Genomic DNA, 23,757 nt, shown 5'->3' on the forward strand with positions numbered 1-23,757 from the left:
CTCGGCAGAAGATGGTATAGTACGACTGCTAGCAGTCCGTATCGCCTGCCCGCTCACCATGAGACGGTTCAATAGGACTGACTGCAGGACTAAAGAGAATGACCTGCTCAAGTCACTCCAAATTTAGTCCCTGCGCCCATGTCTGCCCAGGCGCTCCTGATCGACCTCACAGAGGCGACCAGGAGCACCTCAGACATGACGATGACGGCTACCAGTCGTACTGTACCGTCTGCTGCCACAAGGCAAGGGGTTGCTGCTACTGTGTAGCAATGCCGTACCGCGTCTGCCAGCATCCAGGAGACATAGGGTGACAGTTACCTGAGCTGGCTCCATGCTTGCCGTGGTATGGCGTCTGCACAGGTAACTCAGGAAAAAAGGCGCGAAATGATTGTCTGCCCTTGCTTTCACGGGGGGGAGGGAGGGTGGGAACGGGGGCCTGACGATATGTACCCAGAACCACCCGCGACAATGTTTTAGCCCCATCAGGCACTGGGATATCAACCCAGAATTCCAATGGGCAGCGGAGACTGCGGGAACTGTGGGATAGCTACCCACAGTGCAACGCTCCGGAAGTCGACGCTTGCCTCGGTACTGTGGAAGCGCTCCGCCGAGTTAATGCACTTAGAGCATTTTCTGTGGGGACACACACACTCGAATATATAAAACCGATTTCAAAAAAACCGACTTCTATAAATTCGACCTAATTTCGTAGTGTAGACATACCCTTACAGAGGCACAGCTGTACCGATGCAGCTGCACTGCTGTAAGATCCTGTGGAGCCGCTCTATGCCAATGGCAGAGATATCCCATGTTGACGTAATTAAACCCCCACCAATGAGCGGTGGTAGGGTGGTCGGTGGGAGAGCATCACCCATCATAGCGCTGTGCAGACAAGTGCTTATGCTGGTAAAACTTTTGTCACTTAGGGGAGTGTATTTTTCACACCATTGAGTGACATAAGTTTTGCCGACATAAGTAGTAGTGTAGACATGGCCTGAGTCAGACACCTGTTTCACTCCACTCAAAATGGCCAGAGGAAGAGGAGGTGGTGGTGCCACTCCCACCACGCTTATAACTTTTATCATAGTGATTAGAGCATGAATGAGGGATGTGGGAAACTCAGGTCCATTTCTCCCTTTGTCTGATGGGGAGCAAGGGTCTTCTACCTCTCAGGAGAGCACTCTAACCACTGAATGATGGGATAGTCAGATGTGGGACTTGCTCAGTCTAGCCTGTTGAAGCCGTTCCACTGAATATTTAAAAATCCTTTGGAGCAGGGGCATTGTACTCTGGGGGTGGGGTATGTCTATACAGCAAAAAAAACCTGCAGCAGCAAGTCTCAGAGCCTGAGTCAGTTATCCTAGGCTTGCACCAGAGGGCTGAAAGTAGCAGTGCAGATGTTTAGGCTCAGGCTGGGAGCCAGACTCTGAAACACAGGGAGGGTCTCCGGGCTTGAGCCTGAAAGGCTGCACTGCTATCTTTAGCCCTGGTGCATGAGCCAGGGGCGATGGAGCCTTCCCAAAAGTGGGTGTGGGGGCCCCCATACTTTCTGTGGCCCTGCCCCTGCCCTGCCTCTTCCCCCAAGACCCTGCCCCTGGCCAAGACAGAAGCTGGAGCTGGAGCAGGGCTAGGGAGTCTGGCCCCCAAGCCCAGGGCACATGGGTCCAAGGCTCCCCACAGGTGCCTGCACAGCTCTTACCCCGACCTGGCTTCAGCTGGGGAGGCGGGGCCTCGGAGCCACAACCCAGGCATGGTAAGAACCATGCGGGCAGCTGTGGGGAGCTGAGGACCACCTGCCTTGGGCAGGAGGCCAGGGGGCAGGCATCTGGGCTGGGGGCTACTCTCAGGCCCCCTCACCCCAGGCACGTGGAGGGTCTGTGGCTCCCCACAGCTCCAGCTGCCAGCCTGGCTGGGCGGGGGGCCCGGGGGAGGGAAGAGGAGGGGCTGGGACGGAGCCCGTGACAAAAAGTGGATGGGCTGGGCCTGTCCACTTTCAAAAAGTGGGAGGGCCATGGCCTCCTGGTCCTCCCCTGTTTCGGTGCCAGTGGCGTGAGCCCTGTAGTCCTGAGTCAGCCCTGGCCCAAATTTACTTCTGTGTAACGACATCGCTCGGTGGGTGAATAATCAACTCCCTAACCGACATAGTTATACCAGCTTAGCCCCCCGTGTAGACAGTGCTATGTCAGCGGGAGAGCTTCTTCTGCTGACACAGCTCCCACCTCTCAGGAAGGTGGATTAACTAGGCCGACGGGAGAGCGCTCTTCCGTTGGCTTAGAGTGTCTGCATGAAAGGGCTACAGCGACGCAGCTTTGCTGATACAGCGTTTTAAGCGTAGACCTGCCCTCACTTGACACAGGCTCTGAGACTTGAGGAGGTGGCACCAGCGTGCGTGGGGTGTTGTGTGCTGTGTAGACATACTCTGAGTCTCCCATGAGGCTACAGAGTCAGTCTCTTTCTCAGGCCCATTCACTCTAAGTCTTTCTCCAAAGTGGAACAGATTTAACAGGAGAGATGGCGGGATATCCCATGGTTCAGTGGTTAATGCACTCTCCTGAGAGGTGGCAGAACCCTGTTCAAATCCTTTGTGCCCATCAGACAAAGGGAGGAATTGAACCTGGATGTCCCAGGTAAGTGCTCTAACCACCAGGCTAAAAGTTACAATGGAGACAGCACCACTACTTCCTCCTCCAGCCTGATTTTGAACAGGACCTGATCCAACATGTCTACTGGATTGGGCCCCATGGTAGTGGTGCTGAAACAATTTTTTAGTGGGGATGCTGAAGGCGGAAACCATGTATTTTGCGTTATTACTACTTCAAGCCAGGGAGAGTGGCAACGCCCCAGCACCCCTAGTTCCAGCACCTCTGCCCCATAAGTAAAATAAACTTCCCCAGTTTGAATTATGGATTGCACTGGGGTTTAGGCAGGAGATATCTATGAACAAAATCCGGAAAGTCTCAATCCCAATCATCTGCTGTAACCACTACACTGCCTCTTTAGCTCTTTGATGTGGATAACAGAAGTATAAAATGTAGGTAGAATATTTACGGTTTATTCTCCTACAGTAGTTTAATAGACTGCCACTAAATTCTTGAAAAAATCCTGACTTTAGCTGGGCATCTATAATCTCATGTAAGGTGTGCTTTCAGAATGAGATAGTGATGTAATGTATTCTGCAGTGCATCAGAACAATTCCAGAACAGCTCTCTGCTAATAAAAGCAGACTGAGGAGGAAAGGGAGGAGGGGGAGAGAGATGGGAATGGGAATACAGCTTGGTAGCTGGAGGGGGGGAAGAGCAATGCTTTACAGAAAGTCAAGGTTTAGGTGTTGTTTAGTTTAAAATAAAATACTACTGTAGCAAAAGGTGCTAATGGTCACTGATTTTTGAGCACCACCCAGGATGAAATGCTCCATAAAGGGAGTTAAGGATGTCATGTAGTAAATGCAGTCAAAGAGTCTTTAAGGGTAATATATAGCTTTAAAGGAATCCTCTTTGCCTCAGTCTTTAGCTTCTGAGCTTCCTTTCTGTTGCAGAACAGATATCTAGAAGATTAACAGTCAGGGCACCTTTCCACACCATTTGGCCTGAGCGGGAGCCTTGGACTAGGCATTTCCCAGTCCATATATAAAGTACAGGGGCTGAGGGAGGAAAAGGACAGAGTGGGTGGGTGGCTGTTCAGGTAAGCAGTTAGATCTGTTTTGAGTTTTGTGTTAACCCTGGACAGAGCTAGAAGCACAAAACAGGTGTTTCATTCTTGGACAGGGGAATGGTGCCATATCTGAGGTTTCTGCAAAAGGCATTGCCTGTTTGCAGTTTGTTACCACCTCTGTTCAAAGAAACAGGGCTTGTATACATAGTTTTATTTATTTACAAAAAGAAAGCAACTAACTCTGCATCACTGATTTGTGTTCCAAACAGGAAACTGACATACAAGGGCCCCAAAATCTCCTTTTGCTCAGCAAAGGGGAAACAATAGAGATAATCTGTAGAGTTTTGAACCAGCTAGTAGAATGCTGCTGTATATCCTTATAAGGCAGACAATAACAGACAGGGTTAAGGGAACAATGCTGCTGGGGCTGCTGCCTTTCAAGTAGCAACTGAGAGCCTGAGTAAATACAGTACCCTTAGAGAACTTGATCTTGGGGTGATTAATAACTGCTATGTCAATAAGATAGTGACTGACTGGGTGGGCCAGTGTAGTGTTGTTCCGAATGACTAGAAGTAGTTTGAGAGGTTGAAATAATGCTGTGAAGGTGGGAATGGGGTCAGTCTCATGCTATTTACAATAACATGGAAGCTTGAGTGTGTTGAGGACAATATTACTAAGACCCTGTCTACACTGACAAGTTTCTGCACAGTAAAGCAGCTTTCTGCATTCTAACTCCCAAGGTGTACACATTGCCAAGCCACTTAGTGCGCAGAAACTGTAAAAAAAAGCCATCCGGCCGAGAGGCGTACAGCTTTCTGTGCAGGGGGTACAGCACCCTGGTCGATTACAGCACTGCGATTAGCCTGCGGAAGGTGTCCCCAATGCCTGTTCTTGCCTCTCTGGTCATCGGTTTGAACTCTACTGCCCTGCCCTCAGGTGACCAATCGTCATCTCCACCCTGTAAATTCCTTTGGAATTTTGAAAGTCCCCTTCCTGTTTGCTCGGTGATGTGTGCACTGGTCTCAGCACATCTTTCCAGGTGGCCATGCCTGCTCCATGCACCAGGTGATCCCCCGCTTGGAGCAATGCAGTCTTTGAGAAGACCCTCCCTTGATTCCCTGTTCACCCTCAGAAGTGAGATATCTTCCATAATGAACACAGCTTGTGGAAAATGTGGGGACAGGAATGATTATCAGCCCCTCCTACAATGCTGGCTCTACCCAAGAGCCACGTGCCCAGTGTACAGTAGGGTCCAGAAACATTGATTTACTCTGCCCCTGCAGCTACTCACCATTTTGGGGGTCTTGTGGCTCATGTGTGCTGGCCTAGGGTCAGCCAGTTAGTGACAGGTATGTGAATACTGGCTATGTTTTAAATCACCGAATCAGTGTTCTGTGCGTTGCAACAATACTGCTTCTGTAAAATGTTGCGTTTTGGCTTCACAGAGATGACCTTGGGAGCCCAGCCTCCCTCTTTGTTATTGCTGGCTGAACAGCTGCACAGAATTAGAAAGTGGCCAAGAAGAACTAAGGAGGACTTTCTGCGTGAGGTTATGATGCACTCTGTGGCCAAAAAACAGGAATTGAAAGAGTGGTGGGACAACGGGGAGAGGGACCGAAAAGAGAACACGGCACGCCAGAATGAAGTCATGGAGCGGCTCTTAAATGTTATGGAGAGCCAAGTGGACATGCTCCAGGTGATACTAACACTGCAAACCAAGCAGCTCCGTGCCCGCACTCCGCTGCAGCCGTTGTCACAAAACTCTTTCCCATGATCCCGTCCAGGCACTGCCAACACACTCTTATCAACCTCCTGGCTCCAGTCTGTACCCGCTGCATTCCACTCCTGCCCCGTCACAGTCCAGCACTGCGGACTCCCAGTACCCACTGCACTCAACACCCGTCCCTCTGCAGTTTAGCCCTGTTGGAAGTACAGTACCCGCTGCACTGTACTCCAAAGCAGAAGGTTGGATATGATCCCTGGACATACACAAATCTTCAACCATCCAGGACCCCATCTCCTCCTGGGACCTTCCCTTCCCCCAATCCCCCGCAGTGTTGATATGTTTTTTTTGTTTGTCTCTCTCCTCCAGTTGTTGTTTTTTAATAAAAGAATTGTGTTCATTTGAAAGCAACCTGTATTCTATTAATTGAAAGCAAACAGAGCCCTGGAAAGCAACAGGCAATTTTCTTAAAGCTTCATATTGCATCATCTGCACCAATCACAATCACCTCCTAACATTACAAGCACTGCACTCCTGAGCATAGCAACAAATATTAGTGGCTTTCAGTTTCAAATTGCTGCCTCAAGGCATCCCTGATCCTTATGGCCCCTCTAATAGCCCTGGTCTCTGGATGTTCAAATTCAGCCTCCAGGCACTGAGTCTCAGCGTTCCAGTCCTGAGTGAAGCTTTCACCCTTCCCTTCACAAATATTATGGAGCATACAGCACGCAGCTATAAGCATAGGAATATTGTCATCGGTCAGGTCCAGCTTCCCACATAGGCAGCGCCAGTGGGCCTTTATATGGCCAAAAGCACACTCAACAGTCATTCTGCACTTGCTCAGCCTGTTGTTGAACTGCTCCTTGCTGCTGTCAAGGTGCCCTGTGTATGGCTTCATAAGCCACGGCATTAAGGATCACAATGGGCATTTCGACTTCCCCTACGGTGATCTTCTGCTCTGGGAAGAAAGTCCCTGCTTGCAGCTTCCTGAACAGGCCAGTGTTCCAAAAGATGCATGCGTCATGCACCTTTCCAAACCAGCCTGCGTTAATGTCCGTGAAATGCCCACGATGATCCACAAGTGCCAGGACAGCTATAGAGAAATACCCATTCCAATTAATGTACTTGGTGGCTAGGTGGTCTGGTGCCAGAATTGGAATATGCGTGCCATCTATCACCCCTCCGCAGTTAGGGAAGCCCATTTGTTCAAAGCCATCCACAATGTCACGCACATTGCCCAGAGTCACGGTCTTTTGGAGCAGGATGTGATTAATGGCCCTGCACATGTCTGTCAACACGAGTCCAACTGTGGAGTTTCCCACTCCTAACTGGTTAGCAATCGATCGGTAGCAGTCTGGAGTAGCCAGCTTCCACAGTGCAATCGCCACATGCTTCTCCAAGGGCAGGGCAGCTCTCATTCTCATGGCCTTGTGCCGCAGGGCTGGGGAGAGCTCCTCACACCGTCCCATGAATGTGACTTTCCTCATCCGAAAGTTCTGCAGCCACTGCTTGTCATCCCAGACGTGCATGATGATGTGATCCCACCACTCAGGCCTTGTTTCCCAAGGCAAAAAGTGGCGTTCCACTGTGGTCAGCACCTCCGTGAATGCCACAAGCAGTCTTGTGTCGTAGGTACTACACATGGCGAGATCAATATCTCACTCCTCTTGCTTTTGTAGCTTAAGGAATAATTCCACTGCCATTCATGATATGTTGGTCAGCGCGAGCAGCATACTGGTCAACAGTTCAGGATCCATTCCTGCAGACCGAAGAGGCAGAGTGCGCAGTGCAAAAACCATTGAAAGATGCCACCAAATGCGGACAGAAGCACAGGGATTGTTGGAATGCGAAGCAATGCATCACAGGGCATTGGGACAGGAACCAGGATGCCCCATGTCCCCCTCCCCCCCCGCCTTCCCACAACTCTTAGCAGCAGAAGAGGAAGAGATGCTCCATGGGATAGCTGCCCAGAGTGCACCGCTCCAAATACCGCTGCAAGTGCTGCAAGTGTGAACATGCTATTGTGCAGGCAGCTGTCAGTGTGAACACACAACAGCAATTTCCTTAAGCGCTCTCTGAATGGTGCTGTAACTGCCGGCACCATAACTCTGCCAGTGTAGACATACCCTTTGGAACACCATTTCCCCCTGAACCCTCTTTTGTCCATCTCCTTTAAAATATGAGTCTTTCGTAAGCTTATAAAGTCCCAAGTGCACCATGGCAAAACTATATGATACTACGGGGAAGTTTGCTGACCAGAAAGGAGAAGCAGGGGGAAAAATAGACTGTTTAGGGTCAGTGGTAATGAAGCTGAGAAGGGGAGAGTAAGGAACAAAGAGAAGTGTGGGATCAGTGCAGGCAATTTAAAAATAATAGGAAATTAACAAAGGGGAGAAAGATTAATGGGAATTTACATCAGTATATACTCAGTTCCTCCTTCCACACGAAAGACCAGTAAAATATCTCTGCTCTGCATCCTTGCTTGGCAGAAGTGGCTAAGCACATCTCCTTGATCAATGAGAGTTAGAATTGCATAAACTGCACCTATGGGCTTTTTTTTTTTATTGTTTAACCAAAATTAATAAACTTAATAGTATGCAAAGTGAACTCTGTGATTCACAAGATTTTTTGGCATATTACTGTTTAATTTTAAATGGTACGTCACAGTTACAAAGTTAGAGTTAAATAACTTTATTCTCTGAAATTAAAAAAATCTCAGTTTCATTGTACTGTGTAATAAATGCATAGAATTCTAACTTTCTCCCCTGTAAATTTAATTTCCTTAATTGAGCCATAATACCACCAGACAATTATTTTCTTTCAACAAGCAGATTGAATTTGTTTCCCTTTTAAGACCAAGCATTTTTTTTATGGAGTCCTTAATGAACCATGTCGCAAAATGCTTCCTGTATTGCAAAATGCTTCAAATTATTTCATGTAACTATATAATATACCATGATCTGTGCTGTGTTTGATATAACTTGAATTGTGGTTGCCAAGATTACGGTTTGTACAGTATGGATTTTTAATGTCCCTTGTACACACAGCTACCACACAGTTTTGCCCGGAGCAACAATCGTTTGCCATCTTTTGGAGTTTGTGATGCAAAACGATTTGTATCAGTGTCACAATGCAATATCACTACACACCTCCATCCTGTCGTCGTGCAACATTCTATCACTGTGCAACATCATCATGCCACTGCACAATGTTGTGTTGACTTTCAGGGCAGTTCAATAATGCGGGACTGATCCACTGAAACTGGGATAATGCTTTAAAATTCAGGATGGGTAGCATATCTACTACATTGGGCAGCGCTGAAAGTCCTATTTTTAAAAGCTGAATAGTTACTTTTTCTAACTTGACAAAAAAAACTAATGTCCAAGTGTCGTTTAGCTTTTCACTGTTTATGGAAAAGACTGATAATGAAGAGAGTTTGTATATGCATATAAACTTTTAGCAGATGAGTTGGAATTACATTTTGGTGTCTATCTCCAACTGGGAATACAAAGTCAAATTTTGAGCCTTTTTATGGGCTCTTCTTTTCTTTTAGTACAGCCAAGTGAAACTTTATCATCACCCCACACATTTTGAAAGAGCTCTTTCTCACTTTAGTTGCCAGGCCCCTTAACATAGATTCCCACATATTCATTGAATCATTCAAGAACTTTTAAAGCTTTGTTCATACTAGTTTTTCCCTGATCGTGACATGAAAATGAGTTCTTGAAAATCATGTAAGATTACATGGGCTGTGTGGACCTAGGCAAAAATTCAGACTTGGGCTCCTAGAGCTAGGAATCTAAATCTGCATCTATATTTAGGTATTTATGTGGCCTGATTTTTCTAGAGCAGCTGCAGTTTGCACAGCACCAGTGACAATCAGCTACCTTTTAGCATCCTACATACAATTGAACATATTGGCCCTACTCTTGAGAATTTTTAACTGTTGCTTTCAAAAGTATTTTATGTCCATTCGGGAAAAGCACCAGTTGGCAAAAGCACATACATTGAAATGGTCAGGAAGTAATGCTGAAAAATATTTCAGGAATGAGAAAAATAATAGTGTTAAAGATCCCATCCACACTGGAGCATAGACTAGCTGAGCTAGAAAATCATTCCTGACACCTGCATTAGAACATGGGTGTAGTGAACACAACTTGGTATTTCAGTGTGGACAGTTTGTTTAAATAAATTGGGACCTAAGACCGGTGTGGTTTCAGCAGGTGGATGCAGTGGTGAGCTGGATCCAGTTTGCACCGGTTCACTAGAACCGGTTGTTAAATTTAGAAGCTCTTTTAGAACTGGTTGTTCCGCGAGGGACAACCGGTTCTAAAAGGGCTTCTAAATTTAACTGGCCCAAAGTGGCGCCTTAGGCGCCGACTCCATGGGTGCTCCAGCCCTGGAGCACCCAAGAGGAAAACCAGCAGCTCCCCGCCCCACGCCCAGCCCCAGCTCACCTCCGCTCCGCCTCCTCCCCTGAACGCACTGCCCCACTCTGCTTCTCTGCCCCCCGCCCCAGCTTCCCGCAAATCAGCTGTTCACGCGGGAAGCCAGAGCAGGCTGAGACACAAGCGGCGGCTTCCTGCTCAGGCCCAGGGAGGCAGAGCGGAGGTGAGCTCGGGCGGGTGGGGGGCACGAGGAGGGCTGCCTGCGCTGCAGCAGGTAACCCGGGGGCGGGGGGGGCGCAGGGGAATCGCTCCCCGCCCCAGCTCACTTCCGCCACCCTCTGCCTGAGCGGGAAGCCACCGCCTGCTTCTCAGCCCTCCCCGGCTTCCCGACGAACAGCTGATTCGCGGAAAGCAGGGTTGGGGGCGGAGAAGCAGAGCGGGGCAGTCCGTTCAGGGGAGGAGGCGGAGGCGAAGAGGAGGTGAGCTGGGGCTGGGTGTGGGGCGGGGAGCTGCTGGTGGGTGCTCTGCACCCACCAATTTTCCCCATGGGTGCTCCAGCCCCAGAGCACCCACAGAGTCGGCGCCTAAGGTGCCACTTTTGATGTGATCAGTGGGAGAGCGGCCGCTCCCCCTGCTTCCCCCCCAGTTACGCCCCCCCGCCCCTAGGAGCCAGAGGGACCTGCCGGATGCTTCCTGGGAGCTGCCCCAGGTAAGCACCGCTGGGACTCCCCACCTTGCCCCCTGGCAGGTGCCTCTGGCTCTTAGGGGTGGGGTGAGCACTCACTACGGTGGCCCACGAGACCCTCCTGCCCGGTTCTGGGGGCAGTCAGGGCACAGGGGAGGGGCATGGATGGGGCAGGGGTTCTGGGGGGGCATCAAGGAATGCAGGGGGGTTGGATGGGGCAGGAGTTCTGGGGGGTGGGGGTGGGCAACGACCCCCTCGTGGGTTGAGGAGGGAACCCGTTGTTAAAATTTTGGCAGCTCATCATTGGGTGGATGTCTGGTGGGAGGCTGGGTCAGCCTATTTGAAACATACTTCTAATGAAAACTGAGCTTCTCAAACGTGGTCCCAGGAGCTGGGCCTTTCAGACAAGCATAAACGAATGTGATGCCACATCAGATCACAAGAGCTGCTAAGGGCAGGTGTGAGCACGTGAGTTACAGCTGGGAAAGCCTGGGGATGCCTGACAGATTCCCTGCCCGGGACCTGACTGCCAGTAGGTGCCTCTCTGACTACATGACACTCAATATTCTGGATTCAGAGTAGCAGCTGTATTAGTCTGTATCCACAAAAAGAAAAGGAGTACTTATGGCACCTTAGAGACTAAAAAATTTGTTTGATCATAAGTTTTCGTGAGCTACAGCTCACTTCATCGGATGCATGTAGTGGAAAATACAGTAGGGCGATTTCATATACACAAAGAATGTGAAACAATGGGTGTTACCATACACACTGTAAGGAGAGTGATCAGGTAAGGTGAGCTATTACCAGCAGGAGAGAAAAAAAGTCTTTTGTAGTGATAACCAAGGTGGGCCATTTCCAGCAGTTGACAAGAACATGTGAGGAACAGCAGAGGGGGAAATAAACAAGAGGAAATCGTTTTACTTTGTGTAATGACCCATCCATTCCCAGTCTTTATTCAAGCCTAGTGTAATGGTGTCCAGTTTGCAAATTAATTCCAATTCAGCTGTCTCTCGTTGGAGTCTGTTTTTGAAGTATTTTTGTTGTAATATTGCGACTTTTAGGTTTGTAATCAAGGTGACCAGAGAGACGGAAGTGTTCTCCGACTGGTTTTTGAATGTTATAATTTTTGACGTCTGATTTGTGTCCATTTAGTCTTTTACATAAAGACTGTCCGGTTTGGCCAATGTACATGGCAGAGGGAGAACCCGTCCCTGCCCCCACCGGACTCCAGCTCGGCCCGGCCCCGCTTCCAGCACTGGGAGGCCCAGTTGGTTACTAGACCCGGGGCGGGAGTGTTGTGGGGGAAGGAAAATCATCTCAAACCTATGCCCACCTACAGGAGGGCCTGAAGTGCAGCAAGACCACCCCGTTGCGCCTGCGCAGTAATATTGGCCTAGAGGAGTCCTTTGCGCCTGCGCAGTTGCTGAAGTTCCGAAGCGAAGCAGCCACGGCCGGGGGAGCGGGGTTGGCGCATGCGCAGTGGGGGTAGCCTGATCTCTGAGGCGGGGAGGAGGCGCGGGGGTTGATCTCCCCCATTTAACGGAGCGGGACCGAGGCCGGCGCTTTTGGGTGCCAGCGCTGGAGAAGCGAAGCGCCCGGCGGGTTTCTTGGGGCGAGTCGCCACCTCCTCTAGTCCGTGAAGCCCTCTCCACCCCGCCTATCCCCGCCCGGGACTACTGAGTCCGGTGCACACAAAATGGCGGACGGGGAGCTGAATGTGGATAGCCTCATCACCCGGCTGCTGGAAGGTGAGCGAGCCCCACCCCCCAGCACGTACACACGGCGGGGGGGGCGAGGCAAGAGATCCCCCCCCCCCCCCAGGCGAGCACACACACACCGGGGGCCGGCATCCTTCCCAACCCCACACCCGGGAGGGGCGGGAGAAGAAGGGGGTTAGGGGGCAAGGCGGGACCCTTCCCAACCACACGAGGGGGAGGGGGGCGCAAGGCGGGACCCTTCTCAACCCTATGCGCGCGCAGCGGGAGATGGGGCTGAGGCTCTTGGCCCCGTGGGGGAAGGGAGAGCAGCGGCGAAGGAAGGATGGGGGGGGGGGGGGTCACTCCCGCGGCGCTAGGTGCGCTAAGCTATTTCAGTGATGGGCTGAGGGGACACCTCGTACTGCTACATACTTCGCTGCTGAGACTGAGAGGGGTGGGGGAGGTAGGTAGGTGATGTCCTGGGTGCACTGGCCCCTTCGCCATCAGCGTGTGCTGTTCTGTTAGAGGGGCCATCAAGGGCTAGTGCTTTGAAACATTATATTTGCACCAATATGCAGGAGGGGTGTGTGTGTGTGTGTGTGTACACGCGCCCTCTTGGCGGGGTCTCTGTAATGCGAATGCCTGACTCGTATCAGTGTTTAAACCCCAGGATTGTCCTGCTAAAGCTGCCAGGGTGATGGGTGAGATAGAAAAGCCTAGCTAGTGGGAGGTCTCTCCCTCTTTCCCATCAGGTTAGTAGCACTTTTTCATGGCTTACAAAAATTGACAAATGTTAGGGATGGGTTTTTGGTGGGTGTGTGTAAGGGGAGGCAGAAGGAATTTTGTCTAATGCAGTTCCTCTGCCCAGCTCTGGGGTTATTTCTAATGTGGCTATAGTGTGAGAATAATCGGTGAAGGGGTCAATATGCCTTTTTTCAGTATTACCAAATATATTTTTTGTTAAGGTAGGGGAAAACAGTTGACTAACTTCCCATTTGCCAAGGAGCAGGATACTACTTCTATCCTTAGCATCATCATTTGATGATCTTGGATTGGGACTATCCAGTCTTCCCAGCCTCCTCCTCTTGCCCCCGACAAATATCTGGTCAGGGAAGAGAACGGGTACGGATGTGTGTGGTTCCTTTTTAAAATGGATGTAACTTCTGGATTTGGAAGGCTACCAATGTGACATTCATACAGGTTTTGTTTTGGAGTGGGGATTCTTGGCCTGGAAGAGAGAAACAGAAGTTTAATAAATCTGTTTGAATTTTGTATATCCTCTAATTTTTGGGTGGTATCTTGTTTAACTACATTGGTAATGTAATGTAATATATAGGTTTGTGAATATCCTATTGTAGTCATTCTTCCATCCTTCTGAGGGTGAAATGGAGTGGTAATGCATTACTAGGATGTTATCGAGTGTATAATGAGAACTTGCAGGCACCTGTATTTATAATGAAATGTAGGTAGATATTGTTGTCTGTTCGGCATTAGGCAAGAGTTCATTTCTGTGAGTGACTTGAAGCTTGAAACACTGCTAACAAGTTTTAACAAGTCACTTTTACCAGTGAAGGCCGTATTCTGTTTTGTTTTTACTCCTATAATTACAGATAGGCCCATTTGTGACCTAGTCAGCATTCACTTCCTACCATAAGCTCAATTGTGAGGGTGGGGTGTGTGGGGAAAATGCTCTGGCTCAGATCTTTGTCTGGGATAGCACTTTCTAATATGTTTTAATTGTTTTCACTTTATTCATCTATAAATTGTAGACTTGTGTTTTTAAAAAGTTGCTGTTAGTGTCTAAGCCTGCCTGTTACCATTTATCTTAAAATATTAGCCTATTAAAACAATAAAGCTAAAATCTTGTGTATATGTCCAGTAATTGTTTTAATTTATTTGAGCATGAGCTTTCGTGAGCTACAGCTCACTTCATCAGATGTTTACCGTGGAAACTGCAGCAGACTTTATATACACACAGAAATCATGAAACAATACCTCCTCCCACCCCACTGTCCTGCTGGTAATAGCTTAGATAAGCTATTACCAGCAGGACAGTGGGGTGGGAGGAGGTATTGTTTCATGATTTCTGTGTGTATATAAAGTCTGCTGCAGTTTCCACGGTAAACATCTGATGAAGTGAGCTGTAGCTCACGAAAGCTCATGCTCAAATAAATTGGTTAGTCTCTAAGGTGCCACAAGTACTCCTTTTCTTTTTGCGAATACAGACTAACACGGCTGTTCCTCTGAAACCAGTAATTGTTTTGTTTTTTATCTGAAGTTCATATCCATATTAAAGTAGTTTATAAAATAATACGAAGTGTTTCAAGGGTGTATGTGACTGTTAGTCACAGGTCACAGCCACCTTGTAGGTTACTTAGATTCACAGTCAAGACTGTATTGGGGAAATTCGTGCTTAAATCTTTTCACAATATTAAAATGTGTGTGATAAGGCAAATTTTAGACTTAACTGTTCAAATTTGTGCAAGTCTTTGTACAGACAACTTTTTCTAAACCATCTTTAAAATCTAAGATTTGGTTTACTTTTTGTTTGACTTGAGTGTAAACAAAACAGATTTTCCTTAACTTTGAACCAGAAAGATTTTTTTTTCTTCACTTACCTCCCACTAAGTTTAACAGAGAGCTTGTATAACCTCTCTCTGCATCAGAGGGAAAATAGATTCCTCTATCACTGCATTGTTCTTGTGTGTGTGTTTAAGTGTCTCCAAACAGGTGTGGGGTTTTTTGCTTTAATTTAAATTTTTGCTTATATTTCACATCTTCCAGTTTCTGCACTATGAATGTACCATAGGATGAATAAAAGCTTGAGTACTCCAGTTTTAACTTTAAAGTTTCTTATATGTAATCAGATACTTAGCAATTTATAATTTGTTATGGCATTGCTTCTGCTTTGGTAAAGTTGCAGTGTAGATTTCAAGCAAAAAGTAAGCCTGTTAATTCTCAATCTAGGAGCAGTATGTTACATATTGTCAATTGTCTTTGCCATTTCCACTTAGATGGCCAGAAATAGTGGTTTTATAGTGTAAAAATGTTATTAAAAGCTTTAAGAGAATCTTATTGCAGTGTGAAGAAAAGGAGTACTTGTGGCACCTTAGAGACTAACCAATTTATTTGAGCATGAGCTTTCGTGAGCTACAGCTCACTTCATCAGATGTTTACCGTGGAAACTGCAGCAGACTTTATATACACACAGAAATCATGAAACAATACATGTGTGTTGCAGTGTGTTGGTCCATAGCATGTTCTAGGACCTTCTGCTCCCTTTAAATGAAATGGATGGTTTTAACTCTGAACAGCAGTTACAGTAGTCTTTCAATAGCTGCTGCTTACAGCTCATTTTGCAATGTACTAACTCAGGGTTTCTCAAGTATCAGGGGGTAGCCGTGTTAGTCTGGTTTCAAAAAAACAACAGAGTCCAGTGGCACCTTAAAGACTAACAGATTTATATGAGCATAAGCTTTTGTGGGTAAAAACCCCACTTATTCAGATGCATGGAGTGAAAATTACAGATGTAGACATAAATATACTGACACATGAAGAGAAGGGAGTTTTTACCCACAAAAGCTTATGCTCATATACATCTTGGTCTTTAAGGTGCCACCGGACTCCTTGTTGTTTTTTTTCAGGGTTTCTTAAACTTCATTGCATTGCGTCCCCCTTCTGACAACAAAAATTACTACATGATCCTAGGAAGAGGGACTGAGCTCACCCAAGCCCTGTTGCCCTGGGGTGAGTGGGCCAAAGCCCGAGCCCTACTGCCACGGGAAGGGTGGGGAGGGGCAAAGCTGAAACCCAAAGGCTTCAGCCCCAGGCAGGGGCCATGTAACCTGAATCCCGCTGCCCAGGGCTAAAGTTGTTGGGCTTCGGCTTTGGCCCTGGACAGTTTGGCTCAAGCTTCAGATTCGTCCCTGGGCAGTGGGGCTCGGGGTTTGGCCCCTGGCCTCAGCAAATCTAAGCCAGCCCTGGTGACCCCATTAAAACGGGGCTGTGACCCACAGTTTGAGAGCTACTGTACTAACTACCGGTACTTATAAAAATAGCAGCAGTAGCTATTGAACCAAGAAACTTCTGCCCTCTTTAGGTTGCTGGATGACTACACCTGTTTTTGAACATTAACCTAGCAGTGATGATCCATGCACTTTAAGACTGGATTACAGTACTATAATTGCCTGTGCCTTAGTCAATCAAGGCCAATTAAACTCTGTCTTGTACAACACAGAGCAACCTGTCTCTCTTGATCAGAACTAGCTGCTGAGAGCACATCAGTTGATTCCACCCTCCACTTGCCTCCCTTTTGTTGCTAGGTCCTAGTTCTCAAAGATCAGAAGCATACTACCTCTGAGAATGCCTTACCATCTGAAGCTCATGGACACCTGCACTCATGACCACACACACACTCATTTCAGAGAATGGAAACTCTTGAGATCTGGAAGGCAAGCTTCTTAATGCTGGATTCTAGACTAAACACTCCTCTTGAAGAGATCAGAGCAATTCTTAGATTGGCTTGTCAGCGACCATTGCAAAAACCCACCTTTTCATAGCATTAGATTCCCATACATGCTAGAGAACTTAGATTCTTCGCTCCCCTTTTAAGTGGTGAACTCCAGGATGCAAAGAAGAGCCTATTTTGAATTCACTTTCTTTATTTGTAACTTGTCCAGAATATAAATGCTACGGTTGTTGGTGCCTTAAAACGGTGGTTCTCAACCAGGGGTATGTGTACCACTGGGGATATGCAGAGGTCGTCTTGAAGGTATATCAACTCATCTAGATATTTGCCTAGTTTTACAACAGGTACATAAAAAGCACTAGTGAAATCAGTACGAACTAAAATTTCATACAGACGACTTTATACTGCTCTATACGCTGAAATGTAAGTACAATATTTGTTACAATTGATTTATTTTATAATTGTATGGTAAAAATGAGAAAGTAAGCAATTTTTCAGCAGTAGTGTACTCTGATACTTTTTGCATTTTTGTCTTTTTTTATAAGCAAGTAGTTTGTAAGTGACATGTAACTTGGGGTATGCAAGACCAATCAGACCCCTGAAAGGGGTACAATAGTCTAGAAAGGTTGAGAACCACTGCCTTAGAAGTACCTATTATATAAAGAAAACAAGGAGAATGAATTCTGCATCCAATGAAGTGAGCTGTAGCTCATGAAAGCTTATGCTCAAATAAACTTGTTAGTCTCTAAGGTGCCACAAGTACTCCTTTTTTTTTTTTTTTTTTTTTTTTGCAAATACAGACTAACAGGGCTGCTACTCTGAAACGTGCATGCTATGAGTAAACTGACTGGTTTACAAATTATGCTGCTAGCACAGAACATAGCAGGCATGCCTTGTCCTTTGTCTTGTTTCCCTGCCCTCCAGCTCCTAAGAGCTGGCAGACGTACACCCCTATTCTTCTTGCACTGAGATGGGGAGAGAGACCCTCTGCTTTTTCACTTAATGCTTGCAGACATGTGCCATAAGTCTGGTCTTTGAACCTGGTGGCTGATATTGAGTTACAGCGACTAGATACAGGTTGTGTGTTGATTAGGGGGCTGCTGAGAATCAGGGCTGGTCTAGACACAGAAGTTGTGTTGGTCTAACTTAAAGCAGTTTAAAACTTAAGCCAGTACAAACCTCTCTGTGGACACACCTGTTTGAAATTGATTGTTTGTATTGTAGTAGCACTTGGGAGCCCCCATCATAGAACAGATCCCCTTTGTGTTAGATACTGTACAAACACAAAATAAAGACTGTTCCCTGCTTCACAGGTAGCTTCAGCCTGTAAATTTACTGAAGTAAACTAAACATAAGAGTTTCATAGATCATAAAGCCAGAAGAACATTGTAATCACGTTGTCTGCCATCCTGTGTAACACAGAGTATAGGACTTCCCTAGATTAATTTCTGTTCAAACTGGAGCATTGAGTATATCACTAAGGTATGCTTTTCAATCCTTTAATCCAGTGGTTCTCTGAGTGTGGGTCGGGACCCCATTTTAATGGGGTTACCAAGGCTAGCGTTAGACTTGCTGGGTCCTGAGGCTGAAGCAGATGCATGAGCCCCACCGCCCAGGGCTGAAGCCCTTAGGCTTCAGCTTTCTCTCCCACATCCCTTCAGGAGTGGCAGAGCTTGGGCAGGCCGAGGCTTCAGTCCCTCCTCCTGACAACAAAAATTACAATACGACTGGAAGGGGGTCGCGGTGCAGTAAAGTTTGAGAACCGCTGCTTTAATCATTCTTATGGCTCTCTTCTAGACCCTCTTCAATTTTCAACATCCTTCTTGAATTGTGGACACAAGTACTGGGCATAGTACTACAGCAGTGGTTGCCTCGGTGCCAAATACAGATGAATTGTAACTTCCTACCCCTGTTCGATATTTCCGTGTTTATGTATCCAAGGATTGCATTAGGCCTTTTGGCCAGAGCATCACCAAACAGTCTTAAATCAATATAAGGCCTGATCTACACTTAGGTTTGCTGGAATAGCTATATTGGTCGGGGTGTGAAAAATTACACCCTTGAGCTCTGTAGTGAAGCTGACCGAACCCTGGTCTAGACACGGCTAGGTCAGTGGAAGAATTCCTCTGTTGATCTAGCTAATGTTGCTCAGGAAGGCAGATTAACTACAGCGGTGGAAGAAAACCCTTTGTTGCTGTAGAAAGCATCTACAGTGTGGCGTTTACAGTGACACAGCTGCAGTGCTGTAGCTGTGAAACTGTAGAACCCATAATGTAGATCATAGGTAATCAAGAGGCGGATTGCAGGCCAAATCCAAACTGCCAGGTGCTTTTGCGTGGACCATGAAGTCTTTTTGTATACTTATTATTACCAATATTGATACTGTGGTATGAAAAATGTTTTTCTGGAGTCTGGACCTTAACTATAACTTGACCAAGAAATTTGGACCTTGACCGAAAAAATAAGACTGTTCCCTGGTATAGACATACTCTGTGTGACAATTTTTCTTTCTAAACTCTGATTTTTAGACTAGGCATAAGAAAGCTTACTAGTTCTGTTAATACTAATTCATCAAACTGTCGGTCACCTGATAAGTTGTGAAACCTTATTCCGTAAAGTCTGAGTGTCTCTTAACTTATTACCTTTGTTCAAAATTTATGTAACATTTCAGAAGCTTACAGTTTAAAGAAAGGTAATGGTCTCAGCTGGTTCCCTCTCTGGTAAAATCTGAGACGTTTGCTGATATAAGACTTGTTTCCATATTCAAGAAAAACTGCAAGTGCCCAATCAAGTGGAGAGAACTTACTTTAGCCTCCTATTTTAAAAATTGATTTTTTGGGAATTTGACTTCATTGGACAGTTGTAGCTACTTGAATGTAGAAGCAAGAAAGTCTGCCAGTAACATGAAACTCAAACAGCCTCTCATATAGTTCTGAGAGAGAATTGCAGCCAAGGTACATTCTTTAGAAACAGTGTCCTTTTCAGCAAAAAATTACAATTGTCTGTTTATCTAAAGGTTACTATAAGATTGGTGGTCAAAGGTCTCTTCAGCTTTACTTGGTGCATTTGCAACGCTCCAAGCATAGCCAGCTTCCAGAGCAGCAATGGGAAGAAACATTTTTTTAAAATAATAAATTGCATGTAAAAGCACTTACCTCCCAACCCCTTATGCCATGTAGCAGTAGTTTCAAATTCTTTGAAATAGGTGAAAATCTAGTTAGTGATGTCCATTTGTTTTGTGGAACTGTTAACATTTTGTGTAATTAAGGTTCAATAACAAATATTGAAAAAACAAACTAGGTTACACATGGCTTTAAAATCATGTCATTTAGACTACTCCATCCTTTAACTACAGTTTCATCAAGACTCTAGGAGTTCATGAAGACACAAGTATAGAGAGAGACACAAATGTTTTACTATTGACAGAATACAAGTTTTTATACACTATACAACATTGGTTCTAGCTCAAACAATTTTTGAGGTAGAGGTCACTAAAATCAGTTAGGAATTGTAAATATGTAAGGGAGAGATTTTTAAGCTGTACATTACAAACCCCCATAGCTGAAACTAATCCTTGGAAAGATGCAACTCCAAACTTTCTAATTGCTGCTGTTAGTTTCCATCCCTGGTGGCGTGAGATAATTTACTTAAAATCACTGGTTCCTCTGACTAGATTTAAAAAAAGAAAAAAAAAAAATACAGGCAGTCTTCAGATTCTTAGTCATTCTTGTCTAGTCAGCCCTTGCTACACAGTACCAGTAACTTGAAAAAAAAACTTCTTGCTTGTCTAGATTTACACCTAAGCTGCCATATTCTGAAGTTGTTACATTTTTGTCTTTTATATTTGTCATAGTAAAATAGTGTGCATTGTGCAATATTTGTACTATGCAATGTTGGGACCTAACCCTACAAGGTACTAAACATCTTTAATTCTTGTTGATTTCAATAGGAGGTAGACACCTGGCACCTTGCAGGGTCAGGTTTTCGTGCAAAACTCAAACTAAAGGCTGAGATTGGAATAGTTCCAAAATGAAAACTAAGCTAAATTCAAACCATTCAGTATTATGGAAGAAAATGACAAACTGTTTTGGTGGTTTTGAAAGATCACTTTTCTTCCTTTTCACAAAGCACTTAAGCATAAAGGAGCCACCATGCTTTTTCACTCTCTTCTCTCGTACATTATTGCTCCAAAAATGTTTTATACTTGGCTTGTGGGGAAAATAATTTGGCAGTCTGGGATAATGCTGTTGTATGCCATATCACAGAATGGATCGTCATAGATGTGGGAAATGAGGGACATTCTCAGAAAAGAAAAAGAGAACTAGAAAAGTTCTATCACAAGGATACACAAACAAATTATGAAAAATAGACTGCAAGGAACAAACTGTCATTTTTGATTCAGACATAAAGTATCATAGATACAGCCGAGGGAGGGAGGGAGAGTATAACAAGGAAAAAAGAAGCAAGATACCAGTTTGCTTTATCTTCTCCCCCTGAAAAAGAAAACTTCAGAGACAATTGTAATAGTGTATTCAGTTTCAACTGATAATATTGGGAGGGCAGGCGTATCTTGAAATTAATATTGGGTGTGGAGGGTAACAAAAAGGTGGGAATCATATTGCATTTTAAACATCAGTCCTGAAGGGCATTAAAATCATAAACTAGCCTTTTTTTAGCAGTCTGTAAATCCTGGAAACGTTGAATTGGGGGGGAGAGAGCATGCTAAAAAGCTTGTCCATTTGGATGACCTCATTATTGTAAAATTAAGGAAAATTTCAGTTTGCTGGTTTTGTATCTCATTAAGGTTGTAACAAAGTATTGATCATTTAACATATCTTTCTGTTTATTTATTCTATGGCATGTAAATAAGTTTTAGCCTGAATCCTTCAACTTTCTTGCATTCAGAGTATAGCTACATTTTAATAGAGGTGAGGAAAAAGTAATTATTTAATTTTAATAGAATGTGCTTTTTAAGTGGACAATTGAGCTGAATTTTTTTATTTAAGTCAGTGACCTGGGATGTGGTTGTGGATTTTAGAAAAATTCAATCAATGCAGTTAGTACTGTGTGTTCTAGCTAATGTGAAGCATACTATATTTGGCAATTAGGGAGGTCAAGTTTCATATGAAACTGACCTCATGGAAGAACATCAGATCTTACTGATTAACAATGTAATGTGTAACATGTTCCTTCAGAATTTTTAGGGTATTTGAAAAACTTCATCTTAAGCTTGTCTCCAAAGCATAAGGGATTTTTTTGTGTTTTTTACTTTTGTAGTACAATTTCATGCTTTCCTAATGTAGACTAGTTCCTTTTAGTATTTCAACAAACCCCACAACTCCTAAAAATAAATAAATAGCAAGTTAAAGAAGTATGGGCTGGATGAATGGACTACAAGGTGGATAGAAAGCTGGCTAGATCAGTGGGTTCTACAGGTAGTGATCAATGGGCTCCATGTCTAGTTGGTAGCTGGTATCAAGTGGAGTGCCGCAAGGGTCAGTCCTGGGGCCGGTTTTGTTCAATATCTGTCTTCATTAATGATCTGGAGGATGGTGTGGATTGCACCCTCAGCAAGTTCGCAGATGACACTAATCTGGCAGTAGTGGTAGATGTGCTGGAGGGTAGGGACAGGGTACAGAGGGACCTAGACAAATTGGAGGATTGGGCCAAAAGAAATCTGATGAGGTTCAACAAGGACAAGTGCAGAGTCCTGCACTTAGGATGGAAGAATCCCATGCACTGCTACAGACTAGGGCAGGGGGTCTCAAACTCAAATGACCACAAGGGCCACATGAGGACTAGTACATTGGCTCGAGGGCCGCACCACTGACACCCACCCCTCTGCTGCCCCAGGCCCAGCCCCCACTCCACTCCTTCCATGAGGCCCCACCTCTTCCAACCCCTTCCCCAAAATCCCCACCCCCAACTCCTCCCCCTCCCTGCCCCCAGGGGGTGCAGGAGGTGTGGCAGGGGGCTCAGGACAGGGTGCGGGGTGCAGCAGGGGGCTCAGGGCAGGGGGTTGGGGGTGCAGGAAGGGTGCGGGGGGCGGGCTCCGGCCCGGCACACACCGGGGGCAGGGCAGGTTCCCTGCCCCTGGGCCACTCCGGGAAATGGCTGGAACCTGGGGGAGGGAGGGCAGAGGGCTATCTGTGTTGCCCTGGCTGCTCCTCCCAGGTACCTCCCCCGAAGCTCCCAATGGCCACGGTTCCCTGTTCCTGGCCAATGGGAGCTGCAGGGGATGGTGTCTGGAAGCAAGGCGCCGCCAGTGAGTGCCGGGCTGAAACCGCTCTAAGTAAGCGCGAGGGGGGGGGAGGTGCGGGGAGCTGGCAGGCCGCAGAAAATAATCCCGTGGGCCATGTGTTTGAGACCCCTGGACTAGGGACTGAGTGGTTAGACAGCAGTTCTACAGAAAAGGACCTAGGGGTTACCATGGAAGAGAAGTTGGACATGCGTCAACAATGTGCCATTGTTGCCAAGAAGGCTAACAGCATTTTGGTCTGTACAAGTAGGAGCATTGTCAGCAGATCAAGAGACGTGATCATTCCCCTCTATTCGGCATTGGTGAGGCCTCATCTGGAGTACTGTGTCCAGTTTTGGGCCCCACGCTACAAGAAGGATGTGGAAAAATTGGAAAGAGTTCAGTGGAGGGCAACAAAAATGTTTAGGGGGCTGGAGCAAATGACTTACGAGGAGAGGCTGAGGGAACTGGGATTGTTTGTCTGCAGAAGAGAAGAATGAGGGGGGTTTTGATAGCTGCTTTCAACTGTCTGAAAGGGGGTTCCAAAGAGGATGGATCTACGCTGTTCTCTGTGGTAGCAGATGACAGAACAAGGAGTAATGGTCTCAAGTTGCAGTGGGGGAGGTTTAGGTTGGATATTAGGAAAAACTTTTTCACTAGAAGGGTGGTAAAGCACTGGAATGGGTTACCTAGGGAGGTGGTGGAATCTCCTTCCTTTGAGGTTTTTAAGGTCAGGCTTGACAAAGCCCTGTCTGGGATGATTTAGTTGGGGATTAGTCCTGCTTTGAGCAGGGGGTTGGACCTCCTGAGGTCCCTTCCAACCTGACATTCTATGATTCCATGAAATCTTAACATTAAATAGTTAGCTCTGCACATAGTATGTATGCTTAGCTGACTTGCAAGCTAC

At 46.2% G+C, this 23,757-nt stretch overlaps 1 protein-coding gene across 2 annotated transcripts in view; it reads left to right on the top strand.

The window, feature by feature from the left end:
- Nucleotides 1-11,908: 11,908 nt before the first annotated feature.
- The window catches only part of PPP1CB (protein phosphatase 1 catalytic subunit beta), a 60,717-nt gene continuing 48,868 nt past the window's right edge, over nt 11,909-23,757 (top strand). For both annotated transcript variants that reach the window (XM_073338619.1, XM_073338617.1), the window contains exon 1: nt 11,909-12,195. Coding sequence is in view for 1 of the 2 variants with exons in the window: in XM_073338617.1 (XP_073194718.1) it covers nt 12,144-12,195 (52 nt within the window). In the remaining variant the exon portion in view is untranslated. The remainder of the gene's footprint in view (nt 12,196-23,757) is intronic.

This window comes from Lepidochelys kempii, chromosome 3 (genome assembly GCF_965140285.1).
Source record: "Lepidochelys kempii isolate rLepKem1 chromosome 3, rLepKem1.hap1, whole genome shotgun sequence".
NCBI classification, from domain to species: Eukaryota; Metazoa; Chordata; order Testudines; family Cheloniidae; genus Lepidochelys; species Lepidochelys kempii.